Raw genomic sequence first — 18,359 nt, forward strand, 5'->3', positions numbered from 1 at the left:
TGCAGCCTGGCCTTCTCCTTATTCCTTACAGACTGCCAGGTGAAGCTATCAAACTAACATGACTTTGGCATCAGTTATATCTCTGGCCATACATTTTATATACCTCAAGTCTATAAGGAAGACGTTACAGAACTTGCTTCCAACCTATAGGAAATGACAGTAAGGAAATTACAGTAAGGAAATGACGCATTTACACTTATATCAATAAACGACACCATTCATGCAAGCTGTCACTGAAGAGATGAACAGACATCTTCATAGGGAGTTCTGGCTGGATGTCCTGACACAGACTAATCCATTGAAACCTGTATTCAGGACAAGGCTTAGTCAACATGCAGAAACATTGTCTGGTTCAGAGCCCAGTATGTATCAGGCTTCTGGCAAGAGCTTTCCAGTGTAGAATCTCATTTATTCTGTTTGAAAGGTAAAAATGGAGTTATGGAGTAAATGTAGTTTGGGGAAAAAAGACCATGCCTGGAACCATGAGCCACCTACATATCTCCCTATATATACTGCCCAACTTCAGTTCTCTGTGACAAAGTTGTTGCATTCTACTATACCCCCCCCCCCCCCACTCTGTCTATATGCCTCTTCCTCATTCCTGCTCCATCTCCTGGTGTCTCATAATCAAACAATATGCAGTAAATTATAACAATGGCTTATACTCAAATAACTGCTTTCGTTTTGCCTTATTCCTATTTCTACTAAATCTCAATTAACCACATATATAATTGCAATCTTTTACTTTATGTCATGTCTTTTGTAACTCGCCATGACACTATAGGGGTCCTTTCCAATAATGTAGCAGCCATAACTTCAAATGTTTTGTGAGAGCTCCAACACACCTGTTTATTGTTTACACTGTTTATTATTCATGTCTAGGGCTGCTCTAAAAAAATAACCAGAAAACAATTATTTCACACAACACTGTAGATTCTATGCACTTCTTATATTAGGATTTTACATAGTTACCAAACAAGACTACAAGCAACAACTTTCTCTTTCTTGTTATCAAGTCAGACTTTGGATTAAAATGACACTTTGGTGCCCTCCGGTGTTCAAAATAGGGAGTTGAAATATGGTCTACTTTCAAGGAATTTGGCGGACACTCTTATCCTTATTGTCTTACATATTAATCAGTATGACAACACATGTACTCACTGGGAATCAAACCCATGACCTTGATTTTATAAGTACTATGAGCTGTGGTACCAATCTACAGAAACACACCACACACGTTATTACAGAGGAAAATATTAATTTACTTTTTAAAATAAAAATCACAATTGAATTCATAATACAAATCACTTTTCCTTATTCAGTTTACTGTATTTGTAATAGCCAGATTTATCCAAGTTATTTGAAATTTGACTAAGACAGGCAACACACACACACACACACACACACAGATTTTAAATATTACAATCAAATTGTTTGTTGCGCACATACACACATGCTTACACCATTATGTTGGTGTTGCTTCTGTCTTGCCCTCTGTGGTAATAAGCTGCACCAGACTCCCTGATGCTGGTCTGTCCTCTCCTAAGGCCCACTTGTAGAACAATCTAGAAGACAGTTGTTTGTCAATTCGTGGTGTATGAACATGAAATGGCTCAGTTACAGGACCCAGGAATCACAAGTAGTTATTCCTAAAATTATAGAATATTGTCTTTTATATTTTTCCCCTCATATATACTGATCAAATAATGTTTACAACATTTTAATCATGTGGCACATAATTAATTCTGCTAACCCTCGAGGTCTTGCTAATGTGCTATTGTGCTAATGTGAAGCGTCGTTAGACAGGAGGCCTTTTATCATAATCTTTTTTTTTTATGTAGTTTCTATGCAACTATCTTTACAATAGTTCCACTATCAACAGTGCAGACTAGGTGGATGTCTAACCAACCTGAGTTTTGGAACTCTGCTTTCTGCAGCAAACTCCTGTTCAACATCCACACAAACCCACACCACACACACAAACCTACACTACGCATACAAACCCACACTATGCGTACAAACCAAAAGAGCACACTCACTCAGCTATGTACTCCAGTGGTGTCCAGGAGCTAAAATCTGCATCTGGCATGGATTTCCTGTTCATAGGTGTGTCCAAGGTAACACTGTTGGAAGCAATGTGGGGTGGCACGTTATTGAACAGAATGCTATACAAAAATGCCATAAAAAATGGATAGTACTACATATATATATATTACACACCCACACACATCAGCTCAGCTAACCCCACCACACATACGCGCACGCGCAGGCACACACACACAGGTTCACGTGTCAACTCAGTCACCTTATGGTACCAAATTATAAAGTAGCCTACAAGTTCCAATTTTATTAATTCAGAGAAATTAATCCCATTGTTGGAATTGATTCATTCTCAGCTGGAAAGGATGACTCATTCAGTGATACAACTCTTATTTTGAATCAAAGTTATTAACCACTAGTCCTACTAGCCCTCTATTTGTGAGCCTTTGGGTTTACAGCACTGTAAACAGTGTGTGTAGCTCTTTGAGTGTTAAAAGTGCAGTATTCAATAGGGATATTGTGCTGCATTCAAATATGTGAAAGGCATTCTTACTGAACACAGCAGGCACACTGCGTAAAGCTGTCTTGCATGTGTAGCACACGAGGTTACAAAAACTTGATGAATGAAATTATTATGGATTATGGATGAAAGAGAATTTATAAGCACAAAAATGGGACAAGGACAAGGCGTGCACACTCCATAAGTGGGCGTGGAAATGCCTGATGGCTCAGCGTGACTGCTCGGACTGTGACAGCGGTGAAGGTGAAGGTACGCACGGCAGGATTGCCACGGCGGCAGCTGCGGCAGGAAGGCCAGCGTTGGCTCCGCCCAGACTCTGACACAGCTGATGCACTGCTGCTTTTGCCATGCCATAACCAATCATTCCTATGCAGAGACAGAGAAAAGCAAGAGACAGTGAGAGTGTGCATCTTTAAAGTAATGTTTTAAAAATTTATTTAAGAGCGAACATGCATGTTTTTGTAGGATTAGTCATCCTATATAAAAATAAAATAAATAAAATAAGCAAAAATGCTAATTAGGTCCTGTTTCCAAAACAACCTGAATAGTAAAGAAAGCTATTGAATGTTAAAGGAGCGGTGTGTCTGAATAGTAAAGAAAGCTGGAGAATGTTAAAGGAACAGTGTGTGCCTGGGGTTGGTCCAAGACATGCTTTAGCTCCTGTCAGCGTGAGCAGACCCCCATCTTTCAGGTGTTTGGTTGCTAGGTGACTGGAGATGGTGGAAGTCCACACACTCTGCTTCCACATCAAATCTGCATTTTTGTACATCACTGCGGGAGGGAGAAAGACAGCAGGAGAGACAGAGAGAGACAGACAGACAGATAGACAGACAGCAAATCAATGCTTTAGCAATGTCAGTGATCCAGTGCTGCAGCTGAAGTGGAGCACTGCAAGATGCCCATAGTGCCCACAGTAAGATGTCTGTGGGCACACTACTCTTACCTTTGGCCTTGGCACTTCCCCCTGCCCAGCCTCCAGCCAAACACAAAATGGCATCGACTTTTTCTCCTCTCAGCAGATCTTCTACATCAGCAGTAACCTGAAGGGATCATCATTTCTGACTGCAACACCACATAAAACCATGTACAATTTCATGTGGATTGCATACAAGTAACCATAAGACCTTCCAATAGGCAGTACAGGGTACTCTAGTATTTATAAATTCCATCACTCCACCACATTCAAATTAACATGAGCAAATATATCAATATTTATGTGTGATATATTTGATCATATATTATCAAGCCAATGTAGAAGATTTAATGCAATGATAACACGGCTAATGTTAATTGTCTTACCTGGTTCGCTTGCTCATTAAAGGAGTCTGTCATTTTAACAGTGACGTTACCATTAGCTTCTTCATTCGCATGTAAGTCAATGCTGGCAACCCACTAGCAGGAAGAGACGTCAACGATATAATCTCATAATAACTGCCATATAGAGTCTACTTAATTATTGAATGGTTTTCTATGTAGGTCAACGATTGAACAAGTAAAATAAACGTTTGGAGGTTCTGATGCAGTTACAATTAATGAAAGTTAAGTCTGTTTATGAGGACTGACAAGTGATGTCAGATTATCAGTCGCTGCTGTTAATCAAAAGCGTGGCATGGTATGAGCACTCACCCAGTTTTTTGATTTGAAATACTGAACACATTTTGAGCCAAGTGCGCCTTTCCCTCCATAAATAATGACTTTATGAGTCTCTGCCGCTGCCATTTCTCATCAAAGGGACGTTAAAAGTCCAAATCAGTGCAGAAGTCAAAACAGAAACGCAATTAATTCTTCTCCTAGCATTTATGTTTGTTGGCAAATGTAGACTCCTCCCGCCCCCTACCGCATAGGAGTGTATTAGCTAGCCACCTAGCCCTATAAGTATTTAAAATGTTTGTTATTATTTAGAGAGATTCTTTGTGCGGCTCTTCCTTTGCTTATATTGCCTTTGTTGTGTTTTGTGGCGGATTAAATTATTCCAAAATATCTGTTGTTCAGAACGTCCTCCGGTGCAAACTGTGGCGCTATATGCGTCTACAGTTCACCAAACAACCAAACCAGGAGCTCGTTAGGACAGACGAAGAAGACGAGTGACGTCGTAGCGGAAGTAGCTGGTGGGACCAAAGCGCGCTGGCGACCCGTTCGGCGTGTGGAGTTGAGTGAGGCGGCCGCCGACCTCACCTCAGTCCGCTTTACGCAACCTCTCCACGGAGTCGAGCTAACGAGCCCCGAGTTTGTCGTTGAGATACAGCCAACTATTTGTCTCTCGAAGAGAGGTGGAGGGCGGAAGAGCGAGGTAGGTGGGTTATCTGAGGTTTGGCTGGCTGGGGAGCCACATTGTTTAGTGTTGCTAATGTTAGCTAGCTAGGTGGCTTGTGTGACAAGTTGACTGACGTTGCTAGCGCTCGCTAACGAACCTCCTGGTCAGCCAAAGTTACTGTTTACTGCTCAAACAGCTAACTGGCCTTTGTCACACGTCTTTCTGGTTTGTAGAATGTGTTAACGGCGATTATCTTTATTAATGAGTCCCTTATTCATACGGCACCTCCTATTATGTTACAGATGAACGTTTAGGTGTGGAATAAGCATCTCGTTACGTATTTAGGCGATGCTATCGGGATCATGTCACCCGATTACAGACTGCTTTGTGAAATGTTCATAGCTTGCTAGTTGTCTTTAAGTTAACTAAAAGTAGACTTACTCAGTTTTTTTGTGAGCAAATTCAGCCCCTGCTGCGCTACGTCGAAGCTCCGTTTACCTGGCAGTGAGTTAGTGGTGCTTAGTTAATGTACCTGGCTGTCCACAGTTCTGTGTGTTACGGGTAAGTAAGCTCATAATGATTGTGTGTTTTGTATATTTGTGAAGATATTATACTCCTGTGTGGTCTTGCCAAAAATCAAGGCATAGAAGCTCTATATACATTTTCAAGTTCACTAAACGTTAGGTTTACTGTTAGAACTTAGGAAGATAGTTTTTAGCTCTTTCGAATTGTGTGAACTCCACATGAATATATTATAAAATGTCATTTCAATTGTAATAATAAAATAAATAAAGCAGGACCTATTGACATACACAGATTTTTTCATGCTAGCTATATTATATTATCATACTGCAAGTTCATAAACAGGACTATACCAGTAATAGTACCTCAAACAGAAAAAAAATCCATATTTAAGGAAATTTGCTAAATGAAATGTTTATGTAATCTGAGGACAAAGATCAAGATGAACTGAAATAGTTTTACAGTTGAAATATGTTTATATTGAAGAATAGAATGATTAGCAGTTACAGCAGTTGCTTTGTTTTGTTTTTTTTATTTTTATCTTCTTAAGGCTGAATTAGCTTCTGCATGTAGTAGCACACACTATTCTTTCAAAAATGTTTACTGGGGGAAAACATTAAATGATCAGAGCTGATGGCTGGAAACATGTCTAACACAAAAGAGTTCTTAAGAATAAACACTGACAACTAAGTAGGGTGATTTTGGATTTGGTTGTGTTATTTTTTTATTTTTATTTTATTTTATTTTTATTTTTTATAGACCCTCAGCACAACTGATTACTGAAATCATGCAGTGTATCAGTAAGGTGTGGAGACCAAAAAGATACTCTGATTTATAAACCTGAAAACATTGAGAATATGTCTAGATTAAGTAATATTGGAGTTGTTGGGCTACAAGAAGGTACAGAAGGAATGCAACTGGTTGATTTCTTTGTACTAGGCCTAGGGCAGAATACGAAAAGTGGCCATATTAAAATTGACCTTGCAGTTAAAAACCTGTCCAATTGCCCGGACTCGTTCTGATTGTTACACAAGTAGCTAGACATAGACAAGTATGCATTTTGATCCCAGAACTGAGTCACAGGCAGGGCTGGACTGGGACAAAAAATCGGCCCTGGCATTTTTGGTTTAGACCGGCCTCCCATAATTAGCAGAGCACAACCGACTTGTAATTTATGTATGTGGAGTACGACGTGGAAAAAAATAATTAAAAAGTTACTGGTTAAAGTCATTGGATTCAATCTTAGCATTATTATATCACAACCACTTTTTTTGAATTTCTCCAATTTAACGGCTCAATTCTAATTCTTCAGGTTAAAGGTGCTTCCTCCTTAAAACAGCTATAACATGTATTTGTATCTGGCTACAAACAAAGCTGCTTTATGAATTCATGCAACGCAAACATGTCTTAAAAGCATTTGACACCGTTTTACTCTTGTTCAGTGTGGGCATATCTTTTGCTAATATTACTTTTATATTTTTTACACTTACTGTAGTCATGCTTAAATTGCAAAGCTTTTATTTATCATTTATAAGTTTTTAAATCCGTAATTTTACTTGTTTTGAGTGCTTTTTAAAACATGTTGAACCACAGCATAGAGGCTATGAATTCAAACTACTGTGCAGCCTTTCAACACACCTTTAACCTAAATATCTAAAATGCTATGATAGCCTAAAATGGACACTTGCTGCTCATCCAACACTTCTCAGTCTTGACCATTTGGTATTTTATCAGAATAAGGGTGCGTGGCTGCCAGATTTTGGGAAGTATACAAATACCAATTTAATATTGATACTAATCAATCACCATTGCTCATCATTCTCATGTAATAAAGTCCCTGTGTTATCCTAACGTTACTACCTGCTTACGTACTACACTTTCACTCTCAGTCTGTCCCTCGGTTTCTCTTTCACAAGCCTGCATCTCTGGGTGCTGCTCTCCCTGTCTGCTGCTGCTTTCTTCACCTACAGAGTACGCGGATTCTACTGAATACTGTATTCTACTGAAAAGTCCCAAATATCTAACCTTTAATTAGCCTAAATAACATAATATTTAAACAAATAAATAATAACAATGGTCGAATACTGGGGAGACGGTACCATCTCTTTTAATGTGATTAAAAGTGAATTATTTTGAATCATTTAATTTGTGTATATATATGTATCTTAAGCTGAAGGTGCTAGAAAATATTGAAAATGGACCTTGAAAGTGCCGTACAAGGTTGGTGCAGCAGATTGTTCTTGTTACCACCAGCCGCGACAACTGTTGCTGGACAGCATTTGCAGTAAGTGACTGGTCCACGTCCAACCTTTAAAACCCTATGTACTTCCTGACAACAGACACAGCTCTTTTCTTTGGTAAAAGTTCCTTTGGGGTAGGGCTGCCATGATTAGTTGACTAGTCACGATTGTCGCCTATTAAAATAGTTGACGACTAATTTAATAGTCAATGCATCGTTTTTACTTTGTTTTTCTCTCCAAACTGCTGCGCCAGTTTCCTCTGCTGCGTCTGCCTTTCTGTCCTTGACGCACATGCGCAGTAGTGGAAACGACATCCCAGGACGCTATACAGACAGGCTCTGGTATCATGGCTACCCGGCTACGGAACTCAAAAGTGTGGGATCACTTTAAGAAAATGAAAGAGAAATGCAAGCCAGAATGTCCACGGCAGCCCAACAGCTTTTGGCAGGAAACAATAAGGTCTATTAAAACATCTTTTAATTGAACAGGATGCAGCATGTTCAGTACAAAACATCTCGTAGGTTGCCTATAAGTCCTTATATTTTGAATAAAATCAACAGGCAAACATAATTTTTATGTAAAGTGCCCAAGGAACTGATGGACTTGTATACACTGCTTTTGACAGTGCTATGTAATGTCAAAATTCTGGAACAAAGTTGTACAAATGTTGAGCATAATTTTGAAAATGAGCATCACCGAGGATCCAGGTTTTTATACTGAATCTACCTCCACAGAGATTGCTATGAATAAAAGTCATTATGAGCTGTGTGAAAAGTCCCTGCTTCTTTCTAGAAAGTGTAGGCCTATTTTAAAACTGTGGGTTGGAGTTCTGCAATGATAACACAGTGGTATACGGATATTTTTACCCCTGGAGAGTAACAGCAAGGTTCAAGGGAAATGAAGTTTACTTGGAAAAGTCTCCACTCCTGAATTACCTCACAGCATGCAGAGTAGGGGTGAACGATTTTGGAAAATAATCTAATTGCAATTTTTTATCTATAAATTGCGATTGCGATTTAAAATCGCAATTTTTTCCCACTGTTTTCAGGAAACTCTGTTTCGGCATTTTTTATACAGCTCAGATACAGGGTTGTTTAACAAAGCCATGAAGCCGGGCTTGTTCACTATATTAACGGACATCATGTCTTTCACTATGAACTCCGTTACTGCCCGAGTTATTTCAGCGTGCCGCTTCGAATTATATCCATAAGGAGTTACACTTTCAAACGGTTCGGTCAGTGAACTCTGTCTGCTGGACCGCGGTCAAGCTATCCGCGCTTTTGCGATTCATCCGCGCTTTAAATCGTATTGCGCCTATATGCGTGATTTTACGGTATTTCGCTGCTCACCGCATACTAAGGCTGTATAAGCGCAGAGAAACACTTTTGCGTATTTGAAGATGCAGCACTGGTCGTTGGCATTTTAGCCTTACAAATATCATACGAGGCTTTGTGGTGTTTTTTTTAATGCTGAAGGTTTGTAGCGTTACCTCGCGTCGTAGCAACAGTAGCAAGGCACGTTTTGCAGGGTACCTGACGTCGAGCAGCATCTTTTAAAAGCCAAAGTAATTTCACACAACTGATGTGCTGCCCCTCTTTGGTATTAGACTTTCAGTTGTGTCAGCGTCTGTCGAGCCTGAAGCCATTGTGCAACAAGTTAAAGTGCGCTGTGTTAACTTCACTTCTCCACCTCCCTGCCTCCTGCTCGGGTTTGCTCCGTTCGTCCTCGGCTCGGCTCGCTCCCAAGTCACGTGACCAGTTTAAATCGCAGCCTGTGCGATTAGACAATCGCGTTTTAAAATATCGCGAGATTATCGCAAATGCAATTAATCGTTCAGCCCTAATGCAGAGTATTATCTTTTAAGAGTAGAAATGTTTTAGACTGGTGCCATCCCACAAAGATGCAGTGAAATTTTACATCTTTATACTGAACCTTTTCCTTCCATATCTGTTTTGTGCATATGTAACCAAGTAGTAACAGTGGTTGTTTTTAGTATTTTGTGTGTAGTTCTTGGTCATGTGTGTGTGTGTGTGTGTGTGTGTGATTTTGTTCACAAAATTCCAAATTCTCCCAAATACCTTCTGCCAGTAAAAGTAATATAAAACAGAAAGGTTTCTCAATTATCCAAATAAAAAATATATATCTTCCATTTTATCTAATTTATCTAATATACATTACCATTCTAGTTTGGCCACCTAGTTTATTTATTTTTAATATTTTCTACATCTTACAAGAACAGTGACTGTATCAAAATAATGAAATAGCACATGACAATGTTAATCCATAATAGATGGTTGTAGATTGTAAAATTCTTCAGAGCCACCCATTATCGGAAAGTAATGTTTTTGGTGTTCTCTTAACCAGCTTCATGAGGTAACTACCTATGATGCCCTGAAGTCATTCTCATGTATGCTGAACACTTGTAGATGGGGGTATATATTATAAAAAAGGTATAATTTTTTTGAGAAAGCAGTTAATGTTCATTTGAAGTTTCATTATTATTAGTAATTTAATAATATACTGTATACAGTGGCGTGCACAGACATTTTGGGGGGCAAGTGCTCAGGGGGGAAAAAGGGCACTTTTTAGCGCATGTGGAACACTTCATTATAGGGATGCACCGAAATGAAAATTCTTAGCCGAAACCGAAAACCGAAAATGAAGAAACCAAGGCCGAAAGCCGAAAACCGAAACACCGAAATACATTATGCCAATTATTAGTAACATTGGATTTATGGCTAACCTCACTAAAATCAAAGCATTGCTATTCAAAGAATAAATCAACTACAAAATTTGATTTGAAAATATGTATTTAGCACTGACATTACAGTAATGCATATTATAAAATAAAATTAGTGGTGGGCCGTTAACGGCGATAACGCTGACAATGGCCGACCACTAATTAAATTGAACTCGCTTCCAGACCGTTTTTATCTGAGAGGATAAATATATGTATTTTATACGAGTTAAATTTAATTATAACTGACTGACCTGAAAGATAAATATAAATTCTCTCATAAAAACGTGACGTGAGTTGCAACAACATTAAACAGCTCAGGTAAACACGCTTCTGAGAAATGTCGTCTGCTCGGCAAAACATAACGGGGCTCAATGTGCTCTATTAGCCTACGAAATCCCGCATCCTCTACGACAGAGAACGGCTGATCGTAAGGCAGCGAGTTCCATAATTTTTGGTGTAATGTCCTTTGCCTTGGCGCCATCACTGGAAAACTTTTTTGCTAGCTTTATCCAAATAAACACGTGCAGGCGATTTTTGCTTGCGTCATCACAATACATTGTTTCGGCCGTGTTGTTTCGGTGATGAAAGTATTTCGGCCGAAAACCGAAAATGCAAATTTAAGCCATTTCGGCCGAAAATTTTCGGTGGCCGAATTTTCGGTGCATCCCTACTTCATTATAAAAAAATTACACGCACATGTTGAATGAAATCTGACTTTTATTTGTAACATTCTCTAAACGTGAGTTTTCAATGGAAAAAAGTTATACCACCAACTGATAAAATCCATATCCAATATTAACTATATACAGTCATTGTTAAGTCCTTCAGTTAACCATGTTGCATATATTGTGCCATTAGTAAATCAAAATACACTAAGTTTGGGGTCACCTAGACAATTTTGTGTTTTCCCTGAAATCTCGTACTTTTATTTATCAAATGAGTTGCAAAATGAATAGAAATATAGTCCAGACATTGACAAGGTAGAAATAATGTTTTTTTTTTTATTTGAAATAATTTTCTATTTTAAACTTTGCTTTTGTCAAAGAATGCTCCCTTCTTTTTTTACAGCATTGCAGACCTTTGGCATTCTAGCTGTTAGTTTGCTGAGGTAATCTGGAGAAATTTCACCCCATGCTTCCAGAAGCCGCTCCCACAAGTTTGATTGGGTTGATGGACACTTTTTTCGTACCATACGGTCAAGCTGCTCCCACAACAGCTCAATGGGGTTGAGATCTGGTGACTGCGCTGGCCACTCCATTACCGATAAAACACCAGCTGCCTGCTTCTTCTCTAAATAGTTTGTGCATAATTTGGAGGTGTGCTTTGGGTCATTGTCCTGTTGCAGGATGAAATTGGCTCCAATCAAGCGCTGTCCACAGGGTATGGCATGGTGTTGCAAAATGGAGTGATAGCCTTCCTTATTCAAAATCCCTTTTACCTTGTAAAAATCTCCCACTTTACCAGCACCAAATCAACCCCAGACCATCACATTACCGCCACCATGTTTGACAGATGGAGTCAGGCACTCGTCCAGCATCTTTTCAGTTGTTCTGCGTGTGATCCAAACACCTCAAACTTTGATTCATCTGTCACTTTTTTCCAATCTTCCTCTGTCCAATGTCTGTGTTCTTTTGCTCATATTAATCTTTTTCTTTTATTAGCCAGTCTCAGATATGGCTTTTTCTTTGCCACTCTGCCCTGAAGGCCAGCATCCCGGAGTCGCCTCTTCACTGTAGACATTGACAGTGGCGTTTTGTGGGTACTATTTAATGAAGCTGCCAGTTAATGACCTGTGAGGCGTCGATTTCTCAAACTTGAGACTCTAATGTACTTGTCTTCTTGCTCAGTTGTGCAGCGGGGCCTTCCACTTCTCCTTCTACTCTGGTTAGAACCTGTCTGTGCTCTCCTCTGAAGGGAGTAGTACACACCATTGTAGGAAATCTTCAGTTTCTTGGCAATGTCTCGCATGGAATAGACTTCATTTCTCAGAACAAGAATAGACTGTAGAGCAGGGGTAATCAGGGGGGGGGGGGGGGGGGGGTGTTGAACGAAAGTTGTTGGGGGGGGGGGGGGGGGGGGGCGAACGTAACACTCGTCTGAAAATAAATTCTCCGGTTAAAATATAGTCTCCCGTTAAAATTTTTTTGGCATTTGGGTCCGTATCCAGTTAATCAGGAATGTGATTGGGTCCGGACAGGACGGCGTTCGGGTCCGGATCCGGACCGCGGTCCGCCATTTGGTGATACCTGCTGTAGAGTTTCAATTGAAAGTTGTCTTTTTCTGGCCATTTTGTGAGTTTAATTGAACCAACAATTGTAATGCTCCAGATTCTCAACTAGCTTAAAGGAAGGTCAGTTTTATAGCCTCTCTAATCAGCAAAACTGTTTTCAGCTGTGCTAACCTACTTGCACAAGGGTTTTCTAAATATCCAATAGCCTTCTTACACAGTTAGCAAACACAATGTACCATTAGAACACTGGAGTGATGGTTGTTGGAAATGGGTCTCCATACATCTATGTAGATATTGCATTAAAAACCAGACGTTTACAGCTAGAATAGTCATTTACCACATTAATAATGTATAGAGTGTGTTTTTGATGCATTTAATGTTAGCTAAATTGAAAAAAAAACAGCTTTTCTTTAAAAAATAAGAAAATTTCTAAGTGACCCCAAACCTTTGAACGGTAGTGTAGGCCTACAATTAAGACAGTAAAAAGACCAAAAAGTACAAGGAGTTATAGGCTACTGAGTGTTGTCATTGAGGAATCGTCCTCACGTTATCTACCATTGATTTGGGCTAGAGCGACTAGTTTATCAGGTGACCAGTCAGCTAAAAATGCTTAGTAGTTTGGTGCTGTATGAGACATTTTACTGCACATGAAAATCATTTGACGTTGGGCTTAGAGGGCAAACGGTACAATTTTACTTCATGTGTATGTTACCTGGCTGGTGGGGCACGGGAGAAGAAGCCAATCTGTGACCGTGTGTGCTGTGCTGAAGACGCTTCCTTCCACTCGCTGAACTGAACTGCTTCTGCAGTGCATCTGGTGTTACAAAGGAAGAGAGGTCGGGTGTGTGCGAGGTGGTGGCTCACTTCAGGGCATTGTTTTTAATCGCTCAGGTTTTCAAAAGATCATCTCAAACCGACCTCAGTAAAATGTTAATAATAATAATATTAAAAAAAAATGAAGTTTCAAAAGGGCACTTTCATTGATAAAGGGCAGAGTTGGCTGATGTCTATGTCTGCACGCCTATGACTGTATCAGGGTACCCGCGGGTCCTTAAAAAGTCTTAAAATGTCTTAAATTTAGTTTTCCATATTCAAGGCCTAAAAATGTCTTAATGTCTGGAGTTTTATGAGGGGAGGCATTAAATTATTATAAGTGCGTGTTGTTCAGTTGTTCTGGCGCGATGTAAACTTTGCCGAATCTAGCGCTAGGACCATGCAGAAAATAACCGCTCCAGGGTCCTAGTGCTAGATTTCTAGCGCTGGAGTATACGGCCTCAACAACGTCAACAATCCCCCCCGTCAACGATGTGGAACACACCTCCATCCCCAGTAATAGTATTATTTTTTCTTGTGAGAGGTATTAAAAAGGTCTTAAGAGTCATTGAATTTGAGATTTAAAAATGTGCAGATACCCTGCTGTATACGTTGTATTGGAAATAAATTCATATATAGGCCATCGTCATTAACTATTTATATTTGTCTTGGAAGCACATTTAAGCATCTTATTTTAACTAAGACTTTATTTAAGACTATAAAGAACATGCATTCAATCAGCTATGTCCAAACTTTGGACTGGTAGTGTATAAAACTTCTTGTTGCTTCCAAGAATAAAATCTCTGTGAACCAGACAAATTGCATCCAATGTGAATTCATATCAAGAATACAAATATATTAAAGTAGAATTAAATGATATTTTTTCTATTGTTTTTAACTAATAAACATCCCAATAATTTATTAATTGTTTCTTGCATAGCACTTCCCATACTTTTTCCATTAATGACAAGCATTTCCTCATACCTGTAGTCTACATTTTTGTAGCTTTCAATTCACTAATCTCATATTCTCAAACTAAATATCTTGCATGAATGTGGGCAAAATTATGTAAAAATGTGTTAATGCAAATTTTTAAGTACATTATTTGTGAGTTTCTTTATTAAGACAATATAATGTTATTGTTAAATATAATGTAAAAGCAGCATCATATAAGTTCATGCAATAAATATTTGAGGGTCTATGAGAATGGGCAAGTGTTAAATGTGAGTTTTTGAAAAGTGAATTTTCCCACTGGCTGCTATGTAGCAGGTTCTCATTCATACTATATTTCTTAAATAACAATGTGGTTTTAGTAATAGGCCTATGTCATTTAAATCAGAACCAAATCAGCCTTTCTCACGAAATATCAGTTTTTCCATGAAGTCCAAGAAAAATGGAAGTGTCAACATTTCTTCACACAGTGACTTGGAGCAGTAGTACTGTATTTTAGTAGACAATTATTACTGTTTGCTCAGTAATGCGACTTTTCAATTTAAACAAATCTTAGACAGTGAAGCTAAACATGACCAATCTGTTGTAATTAAACCACTACTTTTTAAAAGTCACTGTGCCTAATATGCTGTTTGAATGTGTACTTTTGATAATTGATGTTCATTTGTAGGTGCATAAGCTATAAACAGTACTTGTCGTTAGCATGCATGTTGAACTGTTCTAAAACATGAATATGACAGTGATGTGATTGTGTGTCTGTGTGCATGTTTGAAGGATGGACCCCGCCCTGCTGAGAGAGCGTGAGCTATTTAAGAAGAGGGCCCTATCCACACCAACAGTAGAAAAGAGACCTGCATCATCCGAGTCCTCTGGCTCATCCAAGAAAAAGAAGAGCAAACCTGACAAAGAGTCCTCCTCGGCATCCAAAAACAGCACAGGTTAGATCAGTATCACTTTCTTTGTAGGGTATCTACGCATGCGTTTTGAGGAGCAAACTGAACTAGATTACTCTCCTTTAATCTTCTGGTTAGTACAGTCTTTATCTTTGAATGAGAATCGAAACTAGATCGAGATCAGTTGCTCACAGATCTTGTCTGTTGTCCACTTGTTTTCCTAAAATTTAGTCCTTCAGGTATTGTTCCATACAATGTATGTCAGATCAGCTTTATTCCATTGGCCCTCCAATGTGATTTGTCTGATGTGCTTTGCCATGAGTTGAATACCTCTGGTCTACATGAGAGTGGTAAGTGGAAGATTTGCTTTACCATCATACTGTCACATTTGTGCATTGGACTGACGGGCATCAAGCTGCCAGCCACCAGACCACTGCTGCTTGGGTTTCTGCCAGAGAAGCGGTGCATGGTCTCATTAAGAATGTGCTCCCAGACACCAATGACAAGCCTGGGTTATGTTTTAGCAATTAGAATGTAGTGTTTTGATTAAAATTATGCTTATGTCTGTGCATACGGAGTACACTCTGAATGTGGGTTTTCAGATGTGCGTTTGTGCACTGGCCCTATTGACTGTAATGTGTTAGGCTAACATGGGTAGAAAGAGGTGTTTTGAACACATGGAACACGTTGGGAACAACTGTTGGACAAAGAGAGACATGACTCAATTTGAGGTGATTCAGTGTTTTCCAACCCAGTCCTCAGGGACACGGTCCAACTTTTGTTGTATCCAAGCTCCTAACCCATGGCACTTGTTTGGTTGTGCTGATAGCTGGTATGGAGTAAAAATGATGGTGTCTGTATAAGCCTGTGTTTTGAGTAGGGTTGCAGCGGTAACCGGTTTCACGGTATATTTCACGGAGAAACTCACCCGCGCATGCGCAACTCCGCTCCGGTTCAGCTACTCAGCACACAGCGGTGAGAATGGCAGAAAGTGCATCAGACTTAAATTTTTTTAACAAAGAAAAAAGGCTAAACTAAAATCAGCAGCGAAAATGACGTAATCACGTTGGCTAGCCGTGCGTGAGGGTCTCGCGCGCTGTTGATTCGCGAGGTCGTGCACCTCTCGAAAATTGTAACTTCGCGCGCACCGTGCCTCAGCGCAATGAACAAAGTCTTGTTTGCCGGGTTCATACACCTTTACAAGGTGGAATTAAAGCACTTGTACGTCTCTTTCAAGGTCCATTTCAATATTTCCCAGCACGTTAAACTTAATTAAGTTAAATATTTATACATATACTCGAAATAATTCGCTTTTTTTATTACATTATTTAATGGTTGTTTATTTTCAAAATGCCCAATCTTAACGTCTTCACGTTCTCATGTTCCACGGCAGCACAACCACGATGCAAGAGCACCTGAAGCATGTTGTGGCTGATTGTGACAATGATGAAGAGGGACCATCATCTCAGTAAACTAAACTGCTAGTTAGCTGCTAAAGTTAGCGTAAACAGAGCGTTAACTTAGTACTTATCGTATTGGCTGTAGAAGTTAGCATTAGTGATGGCGATTTGTTTCATTAGCCTTAGCACGCATTTGTGTGTTTTCTGTAACGTCAGTGAGACCAAAACATTATTTTTGTGAATAATTCCTTAGTTTCAGGTACCTACCTAATTTGATTTAAGTTTGATGCCAGAGACAAATGAAAAAGAAAAACCAAAAAAAAAAATTTCTTTATTAATGTATTTATTTTTGTGTTGTTTAAGCCAGTGTCTTATCCTTATTTTAATAATTGTTTGTTGCAATAAGCTACATATTTCATTAAATGTTTAATGAACTATGATCTTAATAGTTATTTTTACTTAGCATATAGCTGAAATCTAATAATGGTTATATAATAGCAGTTGCATTGTAGTGTGATAAGCTGTATGTTTTATATTCAATTAGCATACGATCCGATTAGTTGACTAATCATAAAAATCTATGTGTGATTATTCGACTATAAAAATAATCGTTTGCGGCAGCCCTATTTGTGACTAACAAAATGTTTCCTGGTTCATCTAAACAAGAGCGACCCTTTTTTCCACTGGGATTCTAAACTCTGCCATTACTTCGCTGAGTCGCTCTGCTATGTTAGCAGCTGTGTGGCTCACTCCCAACTCTTTAGTTTCCAGCACAAATGAATGCAGTCGCCAGTTATCAGAAATAAAATGCGCTGTGACCATCATGTAACTTAACATCTGGTTAGATGTCCATATATCCGTTGTGAAGCCGAGTGCTTTACAGTTTTCGATCTTGCCCTGAAGTTTGTTTGTATTTGTTTGTGATGTATTTGCTCTTAACCGAGTGCATCACTGTTTCACGTTTTGGCAGGCTGTATTCGGGCTCGAGGCATTCAATTAGATTTTTAAATCCTTCACCACTGACGATATTCACAGGTCGCATGTCCACCCCTATAAAGTCAGCTATTTTGTCAGCTATGTCTCTCTTCCTTTTTTCAGACAGAGGGGCTTTCATTACGAGCTTCTGCTGCGTTAATGATGAGGAGGATGATGATGAGGATACCGTGGAGGGGGCTAGATCGCAATAAAGTGGATGCACCTGAAGAGACATTTAAATAATAAGTAAAACAGGGAGCTGGATAATTTAGCCTTACCAATACTAGCGACAAAACAAAATGTACTTAATTATTTATTGCATTCAAACTTCAGATCGGCATAGGGTTGCTAGGCTAGTAAGCTACTTACATTTTTTAGGTGGTAAAGCATGTTGGTGGTGTACGAATGTTTTCCTGCAAATTCGGCAAGTAACCCTCTTTGGGTCATCTCTATCCTTTACAAAATGATCTCATATTTTAGAGTTCCTTCCAAACATGGCCAGAATGCCTTCTGTCCTTGTCAAACAAATCACCAATGGTAAATTTGTCACGTCTTCCTTTGTAACGCCGTTGAAATGAAAAGTCTCAGAAGCCCTTTGACGAGACGCAGCTTTTTTTTTCCTGCGACCAATCGACCAATGGAATTTGGTCGACTAGTAATTTTTTGGGTCGATAACATTTGTTTGTTTTTTATTAAATTCCCCTTAGCTGTACAGAATTTGTACTTATTTATTATTTTGTCTATTTTGAGTTTATTAATTGCTAAATAAACAGGTCCATTT

At 39.1% G+C, this 18,359-nt stretch overlaps 2 protein-coding genes across 2 annotated transcripts in view; one reads left to right on the top strand and one right to left on the bottom strand.

Annotated features, from left to right (window-relative positions):
- Positions 1-669: 669 nt before the first annotated feature.
- qdprb.1 (quinoid dihydropteridine reductase b, tandem duplicate 1) lies at positions 670-4,502 on the bottom strand. The gene is made up of 7 exons (XM_076990705.1): positions 4,187-4,502; positions 3,860-3,952; positions 3,504-3,600; positions 3,191-3,331; positions 2,818-2,926; positions 2,040-2,123; positions 670-1,565 (listed from the first exon to the last, which is right to left on the bottom strand). The coding sequence occupies exons 1-7, from the start codon at positions 4,277-4,279 to the stop codon at positions 1,466-1,468; spliced, it is 717 nt and encodes a 238-aa protein (XP_076846820.1). The 5' UTR covers positions 4,280-4,502; the 3' UTR covers positions 670-1,465.
- Positions 4,503-4,638: 136 nt separating this feature from the next.
- The window catches only part of gtf2e2 (general transcription factor IIE, polypeptide 2, beta), a 36,215-nt gene continuing 22,494 nt past the window's right edge, over positions 4,639-18,359 (top strand). The window contains exons 1-2 of the mRNA XM_076990704.1: positions 4,639-4,850; positions 15,085-15,248. Coding sequence (XP_076846819.1) covers positions 15,086-15,248 — 163 coding nt within the window. The 5' untranslated portion in view covers positions 4,639-4,850; position 15,085. The remainder of the gene's footprint in view (positions 4,851-15,084; positions 15,249-18,359) is intronic.

This window comes from Brachyhypopomus gauderio, unplaced genomic scaffold (assembly GCF_052324685.1).
Source record: "Brachyhypopomus gauderio isolate BG-103 unplaced genomic scaffold, BGAUD_0.2 sc77, whole genome shotgun sequence".
NCBI classification, from domain to species: Eukaryota; Metazoa; Chordata; class Actinopteri; order Gymnotiformes; family Hypopomidae; genus Brachyhypopomus; species Brachyhypopomus gauderio.

Bases quoted from the DNA above. Each gene is read 5' to 3' on its own strand.
- qdprb.1 (XM_076990705.1), bottom strand. From the start codon at position 4,279: ATGGCAGCGGCAGAGACTCATAAAGTCATTATTTATGGAGGGAAAGGC. The intron at 3,601-3,859 runs GTAAGACAATTA...TGATCCCTTCAG, and splicing joins TTAATGAGCAAGCGAACCAG to GTTACTGCTGATGTAGAAGA. The intron at 1,566-2,039 runs GTGAGTGTGCTC...ACTGTCTTCTAG, and splicing joins CCACTGGAGTACATAGCTGA to ATTGTTCTACAAGTGGGCCT.